Source organism: Carettochelys insculpta, chromosome 27 (genome assembly GCF_033958435.1).
Source record: "Carettochelys insculpta isolate YL-2023 chromosome 27, ASM3395843v1, whole genome shotgun sequence".
Taxonomy (NCBI): domain Eukaryota; kingdom Metazoa; phylum Chordata; order Testudines; family Carettochelyidae; genus Carettochelys; species Carettochelys insculpta.
Window position 1 is genome coordinate 16,302,016 of NC_134163.1, and position 15,479 is coordinate 16,317,494.

Sequence of the window (15,479 nt, forward strand, 5' to 3'; positions counted from 1 at the left end):
TAAATACCCAGCTCACTCATGACAGACCAGAGTCCAAGAAGGGACCCCAACATGACAAGGATTGAAAATAACTGCTGTTGGACTGAGGATGAGATGCAACTTTTTCACTGACCTCACAAATACAAGCCTGTCCTATACAGACCCATTCCGAACACTGCTGTACTGAGCAGTTTCCTAGCCCTACTTTGACCACAACATCCCTCTCTTGGAATCCCTCCACTGCTCTCTTTCTCTACCACATCAATCATAAACTGTTTGTTTTGACTTCCAAAGCCTTTTGTGACCTACCACCACCCTGCCTGTCATCTCTCATTCACTAGTCAAATGTTGACTCCCATCTCTGGTCAGCCCATGGTGCCAGCCCCCACCACGGACTAGTTTCATTGTCAAACATGCAGGCTGCCCTTCACATCTGGGGCATGTTTAGACTGCTGATGCGCTGAGACCACTGCCTATCATGCCAGCTTACACAACATCTGTTTCCTTGTATTGCCATGTCCTGTCTCCCTCCCTCTGTCGGCACTTTTCTTACACTTAGATTATAAACTATTTGTGGCAAGAACCATTTTTGCTCCTTGTACACTCCAAGTCCTTTACCAGGGCTCCTAGGTGGCATGGGAATACAAATAATAAATAATTATGATGCTATTTTGGGGTAAACAGAAGTCTATCATCTGATGACACAGATGTCGTCTCAGACACTTAAACTGTGCTTCACTGAGATGGGATGCATGTACAAATACAGTGGAGCACAAACCCTGTCACCAGTCCTGGCCCTAAACCAAATTGTGCCACAGACAAAGAGCACTTTCAGTCCTCCCTATTGTTAATTTTTAATCACAGAATCATAGAACACTAGGACTGGAAGGGACCTCAAGAGGCCATCAAGTCCAGCCCCCTGCCCAATGGCAGGACCAAGTACTATCTAAACCATCCCTGATAGACATCTATCTAACCTGTTCTTAAATATCTCCACTGATGGAGATTCCACAACCTCCCTTGGCAATTTATTCCACTGTTTGACCGCCTTGACAGTTAGGAACTTTTTCCTAATGTCCAACCTAAACCTCCATTGCTGCAGTTTAAGCCCATTGCCTCTTGTTCTATCCTCAGAGGCCAAGAAGAACAAGTTTTCTCCTTCCTCCTTATGACTCCCTTTTAGATACCTGAAAACCACTATCATGTCTCCCCTCAGTCTTCTCTTTTCCAAACTAAACAAGCCCAGTTCTTTCAGCCTTTCTTCATAGGTCACATTCTCTAGACCTTTAATCATTCTTGTCGCTCTTTTCCGGAGACTCTCTAGTTTCTCCACATCTTTTTTGAACTGCGGTTCCCAGAACTGGACACAATACTCCAGCTGAGGCCTAACCAGCACAGAGTAGAGCAGAAGAATGACTTCTGCTGTCTTGTTCACAACACACCTGCTAATGCATCCCAGAATCATGTTTGCTTTTTTTTGCAACAGCATCACACTGTTGACTCATATTTAGCTTGTGGTCCACTATAACCCCTAGATCCCTTTCTGCTGTAGTCGTTCCTAGACAGTCTGTCCCCATTCCGTATGTGTGAAACTGATTCTTCCTTCCCAAGTGGAGCACTTTGCATTTGTCCTTATTAAACTTCATCCTGTTTACCTCAGACCATTTCTCCAATTTATCCAGATCATTTTGAATTATGACCCTATCCTCCAAAGCAGTTGCAACCCCTCCCAGCTTGGTATCATCTGCAAACTTAATAAGCGTACTTTCTATGGCAATATCTAAATCATTGATGAAGACATTGAACAGAACCGGTCCTAACACAGACCCCTGCAGAACCCCACTTGTTATACTTTTCCAGCAGAATTGAGAACCATTAAGAACTACTCTCTGGGTACGGTTATCCAGCCAGTTATGCACCCACCTTATAGTAGCCTCATCTAGATTGTATTTGCCTAGTTTTTTGATAAGAATATCATGAGAGACTGTATCAAATGCTTTACTAAATTCTAGGTATACCACATCTACTGCTTCTCCCCTATCCACAAGGCTCGTTATCCTATCAAAGAAAGCTATCAGATTAGTATCTTATTTTTTATTGTATTTTTACCCCCGAGCCATGGCTTTACATTATTCGCATACATGATTTAACCGTATCATAAAAGACTATAAATTTGCATGCAGAGGTCCAGAACATCATAGGAGGTTAGTAAAAAAATGAATCCACATACGGCATACAAGAAACATTTTACTTCAAACATTCTATTTTTCCTTTTGTTGCTAAGAACAAAAACAGCTGCAGCCCAGTCCTTACCCTGACCCCAAGTCCAGCCCTGCAGGCCACTATAATTTTTCAAAACTGGCACCAGAAGTACATCCTATCTGTGGGCATGTGGCCTTTGGGCATCTAAACAAACCAGTATAGAATGTGCCCAGCAACCTGTTCAAGTACTGTCTCACCAACCCCAAAAGAGGGTTGGATAGCAACACAGAAAATAGCATTATTCTTCCAATGCTGTTTAATAATCTACACCCTAATATAATTGTTACTGGCACCAAACAAACAGGAGATAGGGGAAAAACCCAGACATCTCCATCAGTAGCAGGCCTGTTTTTCCATTCCCCAGGTAGAGATGTGATGATCCTAGGGCCATGCCCAGCAACAGAGGGTACAGGATCTCAGAACTGTTCCACAAAGTGGCAAGTAAAAAATCCACACTGAACGGAAAGGAAAAGAAGAAAAGCAAAAAGGAGAAGCACTAACCAGAGCAGTCTGACTGCAAAGATCCACCCTGCCCCCTTTCGCTAAACTCTTGGGGTTGCAATAAGCATCCATCACATTGCACACATGTGACAGCAGTGTCCCACTTTGGTTCACTTCTCCAGTCAGCTTCACAGAGGGCTGCTGGAAGTCCCGCTTTGCTCTGGCCTACAGCAATGTTATCACCATATCACTGTGGGCTTCCTAGGGCTCCTTGGTGCTGCTGATCCATTTAGTTGGACTCCTGTCAGTAATTTCCCACTCCAAATGGGATTCACAGCGCATTTATCACTGTCACTATGTCACAGCAGCCAAACCTCCTGTCTCTTTGCCCTAAGTAAAAGCTTTTAGGTGTTTGTTTCTCTTTCTAGAAGTGCCAAGTTCCAAGTGTAATGCAGGGTTTCAGATCCCTCCCGTCTCTATCAGGGCTGTTAGCAGAAGTTCTGTTGGAATTCACAGAACTCAGCCCTTTTCCAGGCCTGCACTGCCTGCCTACATCAGCTTATTGGTGCTGCACTGGAGAAGTCTGGACAAAAAATGTGCAGACATCAATTTACTGAACACAACTTGCAAGGCGAGGGGGATCACTCACTTCAGAACCTAAGCAGGAGACAAAGAGATGCCTTTTTTCTTCAGAAATTAATTCACCACCAGTGAAAGACACTGGCTCAGCAGCCCCGAGAGTGATGGCCACAGAACAGGTATGACATGGTCAGAACAAACCAAATCTCTCCCTCACCAGTCTTCCTTAGCCCAGCGCTGGGGACAAAACAGGAACTCATTTCTCTAAGACTCATTAAGTCACTCCATCTGAGAACAAGGGATCAGACTTGGCAGAGAGGCAATAAGTCATACCAAGGTGAAAGGCTCTATTTGCCATTGTTCATACCTGAGCCAGCCAGTCCCCCCAGCATTTACAATTCATGAGGGTTTAGTATCACATCTAATGTCAAAGGGCAGAAGAGCCTCCCTGAAATCTACAAAGCACTTTGACCACAATGATAGACCTGAGCACATCCCTGGCAGGTTCATCTCTACAGACTCATTCGTATGCCCTTGGGGTTGGGGGCCTGCCCATTGCCTTGCCTTTAACACATCACCCTTCCCTCACTGGGTGAGGAAAGGCCTGCAATGCTCAATTCTAAGTCATAAGAACAGAGACAATCCTGGGAGATCTCAGCTCCTGGCAGCAGCTTCCCAGGATTCATCTAACTCCTGTTATGTAAATATCAGAAGCATGTTTATGAGAAAGGATTAATTGAGACACATGGCTTTGTCCACGCTTGAAGACAGGGGCTCTCTGTCTAGTCTCCAGTGATGGGGTCCCAATTGCAACAGAGCCCTCACTTAGTTGGAATCCTAGGCAGTCCTGATGCTATTTCACTTCTGCACTTACAGGAGTGCACCAGTGCAGTGGTGCTGCTTAGCAAAGCCGCTCTGCCCTTGGCAGAGCATGTCCCACCAGGGTCACTATGCCACAGCCCCAAGAGGGGACAGCTATTTTGACAGGAGAAGCCATTCCATTGATATAGCGCTGTTTGCACTGGGGGTTTGGTAGCTCGGGGTGCAGATTTTCCAACAAGGCTCAGACTGTGACTCACCCACTGTCCTGAAAGATGGATTAAAGAAAACATTAGACTCACAGGTCTGGAAGGGACCTCAGGAGATCATCTAGTCCAGCCCTCTGCTTCAAGCAGGATCAACCCCAACTAAGTCATCCCAGCCAGGACCTTGTCCAGCCGGTACTTAAAAACCTCGAGGGATGGAAAATCCACCACCTCTCTGGGCAACGCGTTCCAGTGCTTCCCCACCCTCCTGGGGAAGTAGTTTTTCCAAATATCTAACTTACACCTCTCCCTCTTCAACTTCTGACCATTACTCCATGTTCTGCCATTTGACACCACTGAGAACAGTTTCTCACCCTCCTTTTTAGAGCTCCCCTTCAGGAAGTTGAAGGCTGCTATTAAATCACCCATAAGTCTTCTCTTCTGTAAACTAAACAAGCCCAAATCCCTCAGCCTCTCCTCATGTGTCTTGTGCTCCAGACCCTTAATCATTTTTGTTGCCCTTCACTGAACCTGCTGTAGCAAATCCACATCCTTTTTTATACTGGGGGGGCCCAAACCTGGACACAATATTCCAGATGTGGCCTCACCAGTGCCGAATAGAGGGGAATAACTACTTCTGTAGATCTGCTCGAAATGCTCCTCCTAATGCACCCTAGTATGCCATTACCCTTCTTGGCTACAAGGGCACACTGTTTACTCATATGTAGCCTTTCATCCACCATAACCTCTATGTCCCTTTCCGTCGTGCTGCTGCTGAGCCAGTCAGTCCCCAGCCTACAACGTTTGGGATTCTTCCGCCCCCAGGTGCAGGACCCTACACTTCTCCTTGTTGAACTGCATCAGATTTCTTTTGGCCCAGTCCTCCAATTTATCCAGGTCATTCTGGATTCTCTCTCTATCCTTCAATGTATCTACCTCTCCCCCTTGTTTTGTGTCATCTGCAGACTTGCTGAGGGTGCAATCCAGTCCCTCATCCAGGTCATTAATAAAGATGTTGAATAATATTGGCCCCAGAACCAAGCCTTGCGGCACTCCACTTGAAACTGACCGCCATCCAAATATTGAGCCACTGACCACTACCCGTTGGGCCCGACCATCAAGCCAGCTTTCTATCCATCCTATAGTCCAAGGATCCAATCCATATTTCCTTAACTTATGGACAGGAATTTGTGGGAGACCGTACATTCCTTAGTTGTGCTCCGCACCTCACGTGGTTCTAAGCTGGCACACTGCTAGCGGCCTGCCTCAGCTCCCTCAGCTAGGAACTTCCTATGTTATGGTGTCCCTAACTCAAGGCACAGCTGATGGGATTTTATGCTGGGGGGGATGTGTGCTGCTCAGTGGTTACAGCACTGGCCTTGTAAACCAGGGGTTGTGAATTCACTCCTTGTTGGGGCCTCAAAACTATTTAATGACAGCAGCTTTCAAGTACCTAGGGGCAGGTTTGATAAACATCTGCCACAGATAGTGCTTGGTCCTGCTGTGAGTACAGGGGACTGGACTCTTTGATCTCTCAAGGTCCCTTCCGGTTCTCCGATTTGATTCTGTTCTGTTTTGTGTGGATCCAGGTAGGAGGATTTCCTTTTTCATAGCATGCAGGCCTGTTACCAGCAACAAAATAACTCCTCTGGGCCTTTCTGAATTGGGAGCACAGATCCTCTATTGCTTCTTACTTAAAAGAGGAAGAGCTCTGATTTTCACTAGCAGTCATGGTCTTATAGCTGTCTGAGTAGCTGCTCCCCCGTCTGGGCCCACAGGAAACTGGAAAGACCTGGGCCTGAGTAAGAACAGGGAAGAACCCACACTTGGTCCCTAACCTTGTTTTCTCTTCTGCCATGTGGTGGCACTGCTGTTAAAATGCTGTCACCTGAGCAAAGGGACTGCAGCACCTGCCTACCCAGACCAGCAGGTAGCTGGTCTGGGGCCAAAGGTGCAGGCTCCTCTGTGTTGTTACTGAACAAGAACAATAGGAGAAGCCAATGTCTGCAGGTACTGGGCGTCGGGGGGAGGGTTTAGCCTCAGAAGGTGGCAACTTGCAGGACTACGGCCTGTCAGACAACAGTGTCACTGCTATACAAGCAGGAGCTCGCACTGGCTGAGCTGCTGCAAGGGACAGAGGGACCAAAACACTGCCCAGCCAAGTGCCACATACACACGAGGCCTAGGGCCATCCTTGATTGGCATAAATGGAGCCAAGCACCTGAAACAAGGTGCAGCCTGCAGAGAGTCCAGGTCACAGCATGCTGTCCAGCCTGATCCAAATGCAGGTCTCCCCAGAGGCTGAAACCTGCTGGGCTCGGTCCTTGTCTGGGTAGAGAAGGGCCTCTAATTGCAGCAGCTGTCATAGATCCCTATTCAATGACTTGACCTCCCGTCAAAGCAGCCAGAAGGAACACAATGTAAGAACTAACTCTTGCTGCCCCAGCCCAGCATGTGACGTTAACCAGTGTAGCACGATGCCCTGGCACCTGGAAAGACTTACGGAGTCCTAGCAAAACTTGGAGTCTTTCCCTTGTGCCAGGGTCTGGTTCCTGCATGGTCACGGGAGACACAGGATCACAGATCTCCTATAGCACAGCTCAGCTCTCAGCTCATATACAGCCCCAGGCACCTACTTGAAACAGCGACAGACTGACTCACATGCACATGCAGATGCCCAGGCGCTGGGCTCTACTACACAGCAGTCCCCAGCTCAAACCCCTAACACATTCCAGCCTGGGGAAATGAACCCAGGAACCTCACAGCCATGCAAGGAAACCCAGCTAGCAGTGGCATCAGTCTGAGCTGCAGAAGGAGGCTTGACCTGAGCATCAAAGCAGGATCTCCCGCTCGGCAGCACAGAGCACTGTACTGTAAGTCATTGCTGAAGTAACCCATTGGAAAGCCAACATCCGACGTTCCAAGGCTTCATCGTAACCACATCACCCCGCACATACGGGAGAAACTCCCTATAAACACCTGGACCTCCTGAATGCCTCTCTGGCATTTCCTCTGCCGTGACACCCATGACACACACAACAGGCAGGTGGGGAACTGCAGTTGGTGCTTCTCAGGTCAACCAGCAGCAGCTTACTCTTCCCTCGGGCTCCCTGGTGCTGTCGGTGTTCCTGTCTTACCATTAGAGCCTAAGCTATCCTGGGCAGGAGCCACCTGCCTATTATGGGTTTGAGCAGCACTCAGCTCACTGGGCCTCGCCTCTAGGAGCTACCGCAGTGCAAATCAATCAGAACATGAGTTACAAATATGATTAGAGGCCCCACATTAGCAGGTCTGCCTGTGCCACTGGAAGCATGTGTTACACTGCAGGGCCACCCCAAGGCACCACTAGGGGAAGGATGCTGTCCATGGGGAGTGTAAGGGGTGGCTGGTCCTTTCCTCCCACCTCAAAGGGTTTTACTGACCTTGCGCACCTCTGAAGAGCCCTCACTTCGGAGTAACTCTGCCCAGAGGCACTGGGTGCAGACAGAGAACCCGCCATTTCCAAAGTCCTGCTGCTTGCAAAGGATTCCCCTGGAAGGTCAACGTTCTGCAGTGCCCTGAGCAGCCACACCCACCCATCAAGCACAGGAAGCAGGGGGACAAAGCCCAGCAGGGGAGACCATGCAGGGTGATAATGGCCAGGCTAGCCAACACAATCCACACAGGGGAGCCTCCGTCCCAGCTTAGGGAAGTCTTGCCCTCTTCTTTAGCTGCACTGAGTCTGTCCTGCCCCTGCACTGGGTTAATTCTTGTGCAGCCCAACAGGCAAGGGCCAAGCCTCAATTGGCGGAGGGGCGGGGGCAGCCTTTCACTTCTGTTTTGATTAACTAGGCCCTGGATGGCTTTTCTGACTCCCCATGTCTGTTCCCACATTACATGCTGAGCTGAGACATCTGCGTCTCTGGGAAGGAAAGCCTGGGCCCAGGCAGCCCAGTGGAGCTAGCTGCAGCCAGGCAGGACAGCACTATCAGGGCCACTCAGAAAGGACACAGCACTTCCAGGCCTTCCCTTTCTGTGAATGTTAAATTTAGAGGCACAAACTGACACTGAGCCCTCTTTTGGGAAGGAGACAGGCGATGCCCAGGCAGTTTAGAACAGTGAAGGTGAATGGGCTGCATGCTCCACGAGAGGCTGGGAACAAAGAGGCTAGGTCAGGCAAGAACTGGGGGCACAGCCAAGCCAGGCACAAAGCGGGAAGCAGCAGCCAGGGCAAGCAATGCAGAGAGGGGCAGATGAGACAGCCAGGCCATGCAAGAAGGGAAGGGAGGTAGGTCAGCCAGGCCAAGATGGGCAGGGCTCGGGGCACAGGCAGGGTAGGAGGGGGCATGCGTGTGCCCAAGCCAGGTGGGTACAACCAGGAGAGACAGGTGGACAGCAGGTCCAGCCAGGCCAGCCCCAGAGCCAGGGGAGCAGGTACGGCCAGGCCAGGCCTACAGCGGGAGAAGCAGGTACAGCCAAAGCAGGCACCAGCCATACTCACTCAAGCACTGCAGACCATTTTTATTTGCCAGGGGCTTGGCACACAGCGAGCAGCTGGTGCTGCTGGAGAAAGTTCCTGGGGCCAGCTGGTGCCCATTGACCCTTTTCCACCCTTCCTTCAGCTCCTTTGGCTCCTTCTCCTTCTCTCTCGCTCTCAGCTGCTCTTTGTTCTTACCCTGGAAGGTGGAGAGTAGTGTCACGGTACAGAGTAGCACAAGATCACTCACCACCTACATCCTCTGTCTCTCCATCACGTGCTTGCGCATCCCCATCAGTGCTCGTGCAGCTGGGTTTTGAGCCCCAGAATCTCTGTAGCCCCAATAGGGTGGGCGAACATGGGACTGAGGGCAGGATGTGGGCTCTGTGCACCAGAAAGTCTGCTCCCCACCCTAGAATATAAACTCATATGCGATCCCTGCCTGGGGGCGTCTTTCCTGAGGAGGGGATGATGGGGTGGGGGTCTGTGCACTGAAACAAGGACAGCTTCCCCAGGGCAGCCCAGCAGCCAGCTCCCTCCTCATCCTCACTCCACCTGGGAGGCCATGCTGTCACTTGGAAGGAACATCCTCCCTGATCGGCATTTCCCAGCTACGGAGCAGCCCTCACAGGAGCACCTGGGACAGTTCCATGAGCAAATCCAGCAGCAGGGCTCTTAGCTGTATCTGGAGCTGGGCTGCTGTCCTGGTCACACTGAGCATGAAGCCTGCCCCAAAGCAGCCCAGCTAGCCCTTGCTCTATGTCTAGGGAGCCTACGTCTGCTCCTCAGCAGTTCCACTTCGCCCCCTCACCTTATCCTTCTGCCAGGACCCAGTGACACGGCTCCGCAGGGAACTCAGCCGGCGCTTCACCTTGGTGCCTCTCTCGATCTTGTCATTCTTCTCACTGTCCTCGGCCCTGGAACATGCCAGGAAACATGGCTCATGCAAAGGGAGATCACTGTCATGCCCCCACAGGGGGCCCTGCACTGTGTTTCCCAACTCTCAGGAGCATCAGGTGCTGTGTCAGCTGCCTCCCACATCCACAGCCTTGTGGTGAAGGTGCTGAGCTCTCCAGGGACCTGGGTTCAAGTCCCAGCTTAGCCCATAACTTACTGCGTGTCCTTAGGAAAGTCACTTCCCCTGTGATGCAGCTCCTGTCTCCAAGAAAAGTAGAGCAAGCCTAGTGCCTATTTGGACAGGACGTGCCCCAGGGCAGGGATTGCGTCCGTGCAGCACCTGACACCACGGGGATCTGATCTGATGGGGCAGTTGGCGAGGGAGCTGAGACATGGGAGTTGGGAGCGGGGAACTGAGGCACCTGTGCCAATGTGCCACTTACTCATTAGACAGGAACTCAAACCACGTGAGGTTCTGCTGGGATTCACTGCTGCCGTCAGCTGCACAGTCCCCATGCTTCGCCCTGCACCGGGAACAGGAAAAGGCATCAGGCTAGGAGGAAGAGTAAGCTGCCTCCGAGCTTCTGCAGGGAGCAAATATCAGACCCCTGTGGGCTTTGTACACCCTGTGGGGAGGCTGGTGGGGGGCCAGGGCAAACTGCGCACTCTGAGCAGGGGTTGGAGGTTCTGCTCCCAGGGTGATGCTGTGACCCCAGTGTACCCTGGGGGAGTCACGTCCCAGGAATGTCTTGGGGGGTCCTACTGGACGCATTCTGGGGGCTTGCTGCATGGGAGCTATCCCAGGTCAGCCAATGAGACTGGTCCAGCCCAAATGACAGGGCCCCCCCTCCCAGCCCCACACTCACCCATGATACTGTTTCAGCTCCTGCAGCACCTGCTGGACGATGAGTCTGCCAGGGAGGAGGAGATGGGTCAGTGCCTCCCCATTGGCCACTGCTCCAACCCCTCACAGAGCCCAGCTGCAGGACTCCTATGCACAGCTCAGTCCAGGGCAGAGTACACGGCTGAGGAGGGCAGGAGCCAGCCAAGTATTTCCCTCATGACCCAAGGGAGTGTTCCAGCTGTGCAGACCCCGCAGGCTCACTATTTGCCTCACATAGCACAAGCCACCAGCCCCAGGCAGTCCCTGGGAGTTTGGCTGACACCCCCCTTGAGCCCAGATCTCCTCCCAGAGTGGATCCGGGGCAGGTCCCAGAGCAGGCACTGCCACAGTTCCTGGCACTGCTGTTTCTCTCTCCTGTACAGTGAGAGGCTAAATCCGAATACCCAGGGCTCAGAACGTAGAGAACTGCAGACCCAGCCCCTGCTCCAGAATACCTACACGTGGTCTGGGGCCACATGGTCCTTCTCAGTCGTCTCCAGGGCAGGCAGTTCAATATCTGGAACACAAGGAGGATGTGGAAGTGGGGCTGCCAGCGCCCTGGGCTGGGCATCACCTTCCAAGCTAGGTACAATTAATCCTGGGCCTCCTGGACTCCCACCCTTCCTTTAACGGGGAAGGAGGGTTCCACTGGCATGTGCCTCAGTTTCTCAAGCTGTCCCTCCTTAGCACCGTGCTCTGTGCTTCTCTCTTCACATTCTCCTCCAAGCTGGAGGTCAAGAGCTCATGTCATCACTTACGTGCCAGGGCACTTGCGCTGCTTCTCCACAACACCCTCTTTCTGCTCCCTCCCTGGTTCTCCCCACCTGAGGGCCAGAGATACAGGCTCTCTGCTGGTGGCAGCCTGGCCCAAGCGGGCACTCATTAGTGGAGATTCCTGGGTAGGGGCAGAATGAAGCTCCCATGAGCTGGGACACTTTGGTGGTGACAACCATGGCCAAACCTGGTGCTCTCAAACAAGTTTGTCTTGTCTTGCTCCCCAGTCTGAAGCAAGGGGTTTCTGGAAGAGCAGGAGTCCAGGAAGAGGCTCATTCTGGGCAGGGATCATGTGTCAGCAGTTTTTCCCCCAGCACTTCACAGTGGGATCATAAACCCAACAGAGTACCCAGCAAAGCAGCGGCCAGTTCTCCAACAGTAACCTGCCTCTGCTTTCCTGAGGCCTGTCCAGTCCAGGAATGTGCATCTCTGCAATCCTGCTCCAGCTGGTCCCTCTCTAGGTTTATCCCCCAGGCAGGCTCAGCGCTTGCTGGCTGCACATTGCAGGCCATTCTGGTTGCTCGGTTACCAGGGAGACCTGCACTGTGTCCTTGATGGGTGGGATTGGGGCTCATGTAGAGACCATGTTGCTGGTATGCTGCTTTCTGTCCACAGGACACCATTGGTTTTCACATGCAACCAGGGATCTGACATCACACCCAGCCATGTTCTGTGGCAAGGTGTCATTAGACACAGCTGTGATGGCAGGACTTGTCTACCATGGTAACAGGAGCTATGGAAATTCCTTACATCAGCCTGGGTACATCCACTGTGCACCTGGGGCGTAATGTCTGGCTGGAGAAGACATAACCACGCTAGCCCTGACTGGGGTAGCCGGCAACAAAGAGCAGTGCAGCAGTATAGGCTGGTGGCCTGAGTCCACACCTAGGGCTGCAGACTTTGGGATTCTCCAGAGGGTCCCAGCTATCACACCCTCTTACAAATGTTTCCACACAATTACCTGAGTGCGTGCCAGGCACTTACTCACCTTTGGTGGCTGGGAGCGACACCTCCAGGCTGCGAGAGATTGGAGGAGAGGAAATCTTGTCGCAGGTGGAAGGTTCAGACCTTGACCTCAGTCTCTTCCCGCTGCTGCCACATTCCTAGAAAAGAAAAAACTCAGCATTGTCTCCAGCCCCTCGTGCTTCAGGGGCAGGTAGTTAGCTCGGTCATGAGCAGCAGCAAGGCTCTGTTGATGACTGCACTCACTGTCTTGATGGAAGTCACAACCCAGGGGTTATCACACAGCCTAAGGGAGGACCTCCCTTCCCAACCAATTACACAGGAAATAGACCCTGGGAACAGGCTCCAGCCCCACCCCACCCTTTGGTATTTAGCTGAAGTAACAAACACAGGACTTGCTGTAAAAGTCGTCTGTTTACTGGGGTTTCTAGGGCTTTATTTGGACTGGGCTTTCGTGTGGGGAGGAAGCACAAAACCATGATGTCTGCTGCTTGGTCCCATGCTTCTGCCTATTGTGAAATATACTGCTTGGCTGCCTAGAACTTTTGCAGCGGTGAAAGAAACCCAGGTAATGGTATAAGGTGGAGCTGCTCATCAGGCGACCTGGGTTCAGTTCCTAAGTGCGCCGATGCTCAATGACTTGGGTATCAGGTTCCCTGTCTATATGAGGGAGGGGGAGATATGTCCCTCTTCTCTGGGGCTCCCATCAGGTCTGTGAGTCTCACTCCTCTGAAGCCACCAAGTGACCCGCCTCATTACTGTGCAGGAACATGTGTCTGTGACCCCTGGGGGGCGCAAGGAGTTGAGTGGTGTGTCCCAGGGCAGAGTGAGGACAGGGTTGTTGAGGTAAGGAGGTGGTGCTGACAGGAACAGAGCCCAAAGAGACAGGGCACAGATTGAGCCCCCATGTCCTGCAGCCCAGCCTCCCCTCCCGACCCCCTGTGGTGTGCCACAGGCCAGGTTTTCACACCCACTCACTGTGTCCTCCTGGTTGGGCATGATGGATAGGTTCAGGCGCAGGGGCTCGATCGCCACTTTTATCAGAGCACTGCTGCTGCCAACCCAGCTCTCCAGCCCCGCCGAGGGCCACTCGCGGGACACCTGGGGAGCTAAGTATGGCAGGGTCCTCTCCAGCTCATCTTGCTCCAGGTCACTGGCCACCTCTGAGGCATCCAGGCTTAGCCTAGTTCAGGGAACAGAAACCAGCTCAGTCCATGGGAAGGCAGCAAGTGCAGCACGGGGCAGACAGAGAATGCTGCTCCATGCCCTCCTCTACAGCCTTCAGTCCAAGGGCCTGGTCCCCAGTGGCAGAAAGGAAATCCGGGCCCACTTCTGCACCGGACATCCATCCCACAAATGCAGTTGCCCTCAAAGAGGGCCTGAACCAGTGATTAACACCAGGGGTCTGTGGATGGCCAAGCAAAGCCAAACCTGCATCCCCCCTTCTAGGGAGGCCAGATTAGCACACCAAAGCCCCATTACAGGCACAAGCCACTCTGTCCAGCTGCCCAGCTGTGACAGTCAGGGCAATTTTCTGCTGTAGCTGGGGCGGGGGGGAAGTGTCTGTGAAGGTAAAAGTGGTATGATTCCTTTGGGATCTGAGGCTGGCAGATGGTGGGCCTGCAAGCCCTGCCAGCCACACCTGAGCAGAAACTTAATGAGCAGGTCCTTACAGAGAAAGGAGTCTGAGTCAGAGGGAGAGACTCTGAAAGCTAAGGAGCTGGGGGCTGGGTTCCCAAGGCATTGCTGCTGGAGCCACCCCAGAAAGGAACTGCTCCCTGGCCATGATGGAGACTGTGGGAAGAAGTCCTGGCTCACTGAGGCTGTGAGTTCAGAGCCAAGAATTTGGAGTGGTGAAGTTCTTGGTGTGAGGGAAGGGACTGCTCCTCCTGCACAGCATTCAAGGGGAGAATCCATCAGGTTTGATTTGTGCAGAAGAGTTAAAATAAACAGCAAACCCAGCTGGAACCTGCTTCCATGGGCTCTCTGAAGGAGCTCAGCCAGAATGACCCCAAGCAAGAAGCTGGCTCTCCAGTAGCATGACTTGGCCTGGCGAGTAGGACAGGATGCTACTGGGGGGCCCCCAACCCTTCCCAGCACTAAATTAAGTTTACGCATCTGTGGCATCTGCTGTGTTGAATGCCAAATGCATTGCTGGAGGGTTGCAGGTAACTTCTCCAGGGGAGGAGGCCAAAATGCCCTTGGCCTGCTCCAAAAAAAGGAGAGAAAACCACAGAGAGCCCAAGCAGAGCACTGACGGCGGTTCATTCTGCTAGGTCACAGGGCCCGAACCGAGGAGCCCAAGGTAAGCACTGACGGCGGTTCATTCTGCCCAGTCACAGGGCCCGAACCGAGGAGCCCAAGGTAAGCACTGACGGCGGTTCATTCTGATCAGTCACAGAGCCCGAACCGAGGAGCCCAAGGTAAGCACTGACGGCGGTTCATTCTGCCCAATCACAGGGCTCAACGTGGCTTCTTGGGTGCATTTAGTGCGTCACTCAAGAATTTACATATCAGCTTTTTTGGTCATCAGCATATCCCTGACCTGCTCAAACCCCTGCAGGTACCAGTAAACATGGCTGATCCCTGGCCAGAACTTGTGAGGTCCTGGAGCAGATGTGGGCACCTGCACTGCCAGCCTGGCCTGACTATTGTATGCCATCATCCCACTGGCCAAAATTACATCGAATCGCTTCCAGCTTTCCCTTTGAAAATTCCAGATGTTGCAGGACAGGGCCACTACTGTAAAACCACCCAGTAAACCCCACCATGGCCCGCTTATGGAGGAAGCTGCAAAACAGGACAATGATCATCATTCATGGGCCAGGGTAACTCTCCTATGAGGCCCTGAGTGAGTCCTAATGCACTGAGAGAAAGCACTGCCAGCCCCACAGAAGCGAAGGGCTGAATGAAAGTCTTATGCTACTTTGTGGTACCCAGGCACCAGTTGTAGTCACTTGGCTCCTGTTATCCAGACAGGTCCTGGGAGAATTGGATGTATTTCCCTTCCCACCCCTTCTAAATCACCTAGGAAGGGGGCCTACTGCAGCTGCTGCTTGCTGCCTGCCACCCTGCACCCTAGCTCACATGCTCCTGCCACAGAGTAAGCCAGGAACAATGAACAGCACATGGAACAACAATCAGTCTGAGGACGAAAGCCTACGCCTGATAAAGACGTGCCAAGATCTCAGGCCAAGATAATTCTAGGGCACCTTATAAG

At 52.1% G+C, this 15,479-nt stretch overlaps 1 protein-coding gene across 1 annotated transcript in view; it reads right to left on the reverse strand.

Moving 5' to 3' along the window:
- The window catches only part of ARHGEF18 (Rho/Rac guanine nucleotide exchange factor 18), an 85,017-nt gene that overhangs the window by 55,567 nt on the left and 13,971 nt on the right, over positions 1-15,479 (reverse strand). The window contains exons 4-10 of the mRNA XM_074978595.1: positions 13,238-13,442; positions 12,285-12,399; positions 10,982-11,039; positions 10,506-10,550; positions 10,083-10,163; positions 9,554-9,659; positions 8,767-8,941 (exon numbers count right to left, since the gene is read on the reverse strand). Coding sequence (XP_074834696.1) covers positions 8,767-8,941; positions 9,554-9,659; positions 10,083-10,163; positions 10,506-10,550; positions 10,982-11,039; positions 12,285-12,399; positions 13,238-13,442 — 785 coding nt within the window. The remainder of the gene's footprint in view (positions 1-8,766; positions 8,942-9,553; positions 9,660-10,082; positions 10,164-10,505; positions 10,551-10,981; positions 11,040-12,284; positions 12,400-13,237; positions 13,443-15,479) is intronic.